This window comes from Rhagoletis pomonella, unplaced genomic scaffold, assembly GCF_013731165.1.
Source record: "Rhagoletis pomonella isolate Grant_MI unplaced genomic scaffold, Rhpom_1.0 Rhpom_scaffold_00100, whole genome shotgun sequence".
Taxonomy (NCBI): domain Eukaryota; kingdom Metazoa; phylum Arthropoda; class Insecta; order Diptera; family Tephritidae; genus Rhagoletis; species Rhagoletis pomonella.
The window spans coordinates 136,849-140,139 of NW_023458654.1; the positions used below are offsets into that span (position 1 = coordinate 136,849).

General features: G+C 45.3%; 1 protein-coding gene across 1 annotated transcript; it reads right to left on the reverse strand.

Moving 5' to 3' along the window:
* Positions 1-499: 499 nt before the first annotated feature.
* LOC118749977 (uncharacterized protein K02A2.6-like) lies at positions 500-3,057 on the reverse strand. Its single transcript, XM_036484727.1, has 2 exons — positions 2,308-3,057; positions 500-2,263 (listed from the first exon to the last, which is right to left on the reverse strand). Exons 1-2 carry the CDS (start codon positions 3,055-3,057, stop codon positions 500-502), a joined length of 2,514 nt encoding a protein of 837 aa, XP_036340620.1.
* Between the last annotated feature and the right edge of the window lie 234 nt (positions 3,058-3,291).

A 3,291-nucleotide genomic window follows, 5' to 3' on the forward strand; every position in this document is an offset into this window, starting at 1 on the left:
GATTACCAACCGTCGCTCGCCCTTGACTTTGCGATATAACCGTCCTTTGTATACTTCGTAATCCTGATAAATTTGCTTTGCTGATGTTGAGCCGGATTTCAAGGATGCTACTATTCCCTGAAGTTTCTTATCCTGCATTTGCATCGGAAGCACCCAATCGCTACCACCTTCTTGCATAATGGACAAAACATTCTCTGCTACTGACTGGCATTCGCTTGATGGTAAACTGGGAACTCGACTCATTCCGTCTACATTTAGCATCTTATCGCCTTGTCGATGAACAGTTTTGAAATCGAATTCTTGTAATTTCAACCACCATCTGGCAATACGTGGAAGCAGTGGTGTTGTTGCTTTCGTTGTAACAATAGCATTGCAGTCGGTCACTACGGTGAATGGTTTTCCCAAAAGATACATGCGGAAATGTGAAAGCGTCTCAACTATCGCTAAAACTTCCAACTCGTGGCTATTAAAACTTGACTCTGCCTCGCTGCATTGCCTACTAAAAAAAAAACACTGGTTTCAAATCTTCGTCTTCAAGCTGGAATAAAATTCCGGAGAGTCCCAGGTGGCTAGCGTCAGTGTGTACCTCGTGCTGTTTAAGAGGATCGTATAGCGTCAGCACCGGTTTGCTCGTTATAGCTTCCTTTAATCGTTCGAAAGCTTTTTGCTGTGATGTACCCCACTGGAAACAGCCATCTTTCTTCAGCAACATAGTGAGCGGAATTGGAAGGTAGCTGTACCCTTCTACGAATTTGCGAAAGAATCCTGTTAAACCCAGGAATTGCCTTACCTGGGTAATAGTCGTTGGCTGGGAAAACTCCTCAACACAGATCGTCTTCGCTTTTCCCGGGGATATACCTGTTTCAGTCACATTATGGCCCAAGAAAATTACCTCGTTCGCCAAGAATCGGCACTTGGACGGTCGTAGCGTAAGACCGTCTTTCTTTACCGCTTCCAGTACCTCTCGTAAAACTAACATTGCTTCTTCGCAAGTCGAAGTAGCTATGATCAATTCGTCCACAGAACTTATAACCTTGTCCCTGTTCTTCAACGCCGACACCATGCGTACCATCATTTCTTGGAATACCATAGGTGCATTGACTAGCCCGAACGGCATCACGTTATGCTCATACAGTCCCTCGTGCGTAAGGAACGCTGTGTACTTTTTGCAATTTTCTTGGATCAGAACCTGATAATATCCACTGGTCATATCCAATGTAGTGAAAAATTTTCCGCCGCTTAACTTAGCTAACTGCTCCTCAACCACTGGCATTGGAAAATGTTTTTTAACGGTAACCCCATTCAACGCGCGGTAATCTACGCACATCCTACTCTCTCCATTTGCCTTTGTCACCAACACTACAGAAGCGGCGTGTGGTGATGTGCTACGTCGGATGATGTCATTGTCCAAAAGTTCTCTTAATATTCTCGATAGCTCGCATTGCTTTGCAAATGGTACCTGGTACCGTTTACCTACTATAGAGCTTTCTGTTGTAACACCAATGTCCATTGTTGTAGTTCTGGACCTTTCCAGAGTGGAAATTCCTTCGGAAAAACATTGGTCGTACTCATTTAATAATTTAAGCACTTCCTGCTGTTGCTGCTGCTGTAGATCCTTGCTGACGTTAAACTGTGTCCCGCTTTTAATTTGCAACATCATCGAACCCGAATCAATGATCAGCCGACGATCGTGACCACACAGTACATCCCTTCCCAGTAACATATCACGGTTGAGCATTCTATCTGGTACCTCATACAGCTTAGCACTGATAACCTTGTCTGCTAACTTTATTTGCGTATTTATAACACGCAAAACCTCAACCGTAGAACCTCCAAACCCCTTTAATCGTTGATATGTTTGCATATGGTTCGCCTTCGTCACCGTTGCTGATTTCCTTATTAGCGAATGATCACTACCGGTGTCTATCAAGGCCTTATGCTTACTGCCTTCACACTCAACTTCTTCTATTATGGGCGGTACCTGTTGCTGCACACCATTGTTGCCATCAATCTTGGCAACCGTATGTTTCGAATCGGCTGAACACTTGCGAGCGTCGTGCCCCACTTTAGAGCACTTGCTACATCGTAGCTTCTTCTGAGGTTGGGGGCACTTTGCCGCTATATGCCCAAACTCATTGCAGTTATAACATTTTACACGCTTACCCTTATCTTCTGCTGCTCCGTTGCTGACGTCCGCTGAATTTACACCCAGTATAGTACGTTGTCCACCACCTTGCGTCGATATCCGCAAATTCTCAAGCGACTGTCTTAATTCATTGGTAGTGCACTGTCATTCAGTCCGTTTACGATGTAGGAGTTTATAGACTCCTCGTCTACATCTCCACGTCTGCCGATGGCTAACATATCGTAAAAATACTCGATGAGAGGCTCATTAATCTTGCGTCGTCGTGCTGCCAACTCTCGGTGAATGTCAGCTGACGATACGGTATATGGAAAATCTCGTAGCAACATTTGGACGAACTCTTGCCAAGATCCAAATACGGGCTGTGCGTCCAACCACGTCTTGGCAACTCCTTTCAACTTATGTTGAACCGCGAGAAGCACTATTTCCTTTTTCCATTTGTAAACTTGTTGCAATTGTTCAACTTTAATAACAAATTGTTGTGCCGTCATGACTTTCCGCAACGGGTCGAACTCCGGAAGAACTCCTACCACTTCCGTGATTGTATGTGTGTGAGACCGCTGTGTTGGTCGGTCTTGATACGATAAAGGTTCAGGAGCCCGCGCTCCATTCTCCGTTGCTGCCAACGCTTCTGCCTGCTCATCGTCTGCGCTATCTTGTGTCGTCAATGCCGGCTTTAGCGAAACTTCTATTGCTTTCACTGAATTTGCTAAACTTAACACAAGCTCCTGAAGTTGGCTGAACGGTTGTTCCCAAGGCTCCACTGTTGGTAATTCTTGTACCTCTACCTCGTCTGTACCAAGGGCTGCCATCAGTGCGGCCACCTTGTGTGCTTTATTTCCAGTAACCGACACATCATTTTCTCGCAATAACGTGTTCAATTGCGCTACACTCAAATTGGCTAATTTTACCATAATTATGTCTGTACCGTTGTCGTTTTGAGCGTTTGTGTGCGATCCGTTCTCCGTCGTTGGTTCCTTAACACGCTGTTCCCTAGATGTCGTTGTTCTGCGCAATACGCTGAGATGCTCTGCGTCGTTCTCCGTTGTATTCGCCGTTGGTCGTATCAACACTCGTTGCAGTTCTCTATCCCGTTAAACTCTTGTAAACGTGCTCGATCCCACTTCTGATTCTGTCAAGGATAAACG

Coding starts and splice junctions, on each gene's coding strand:
- LOC118749977 (XM_036484727.1), bottom strand. CDS start 3,057: ATGGTAAAATTAGCCAATTTGAGTGTAGCGCAATTGAACACGTTATTG. Junction 2,264..2,307: donor AGTCTATAAACTCCTACATC/GTAAACGGACTG, acceptor GAATTAAGACAG/TCGCTTGAGAATTTGCGGAT.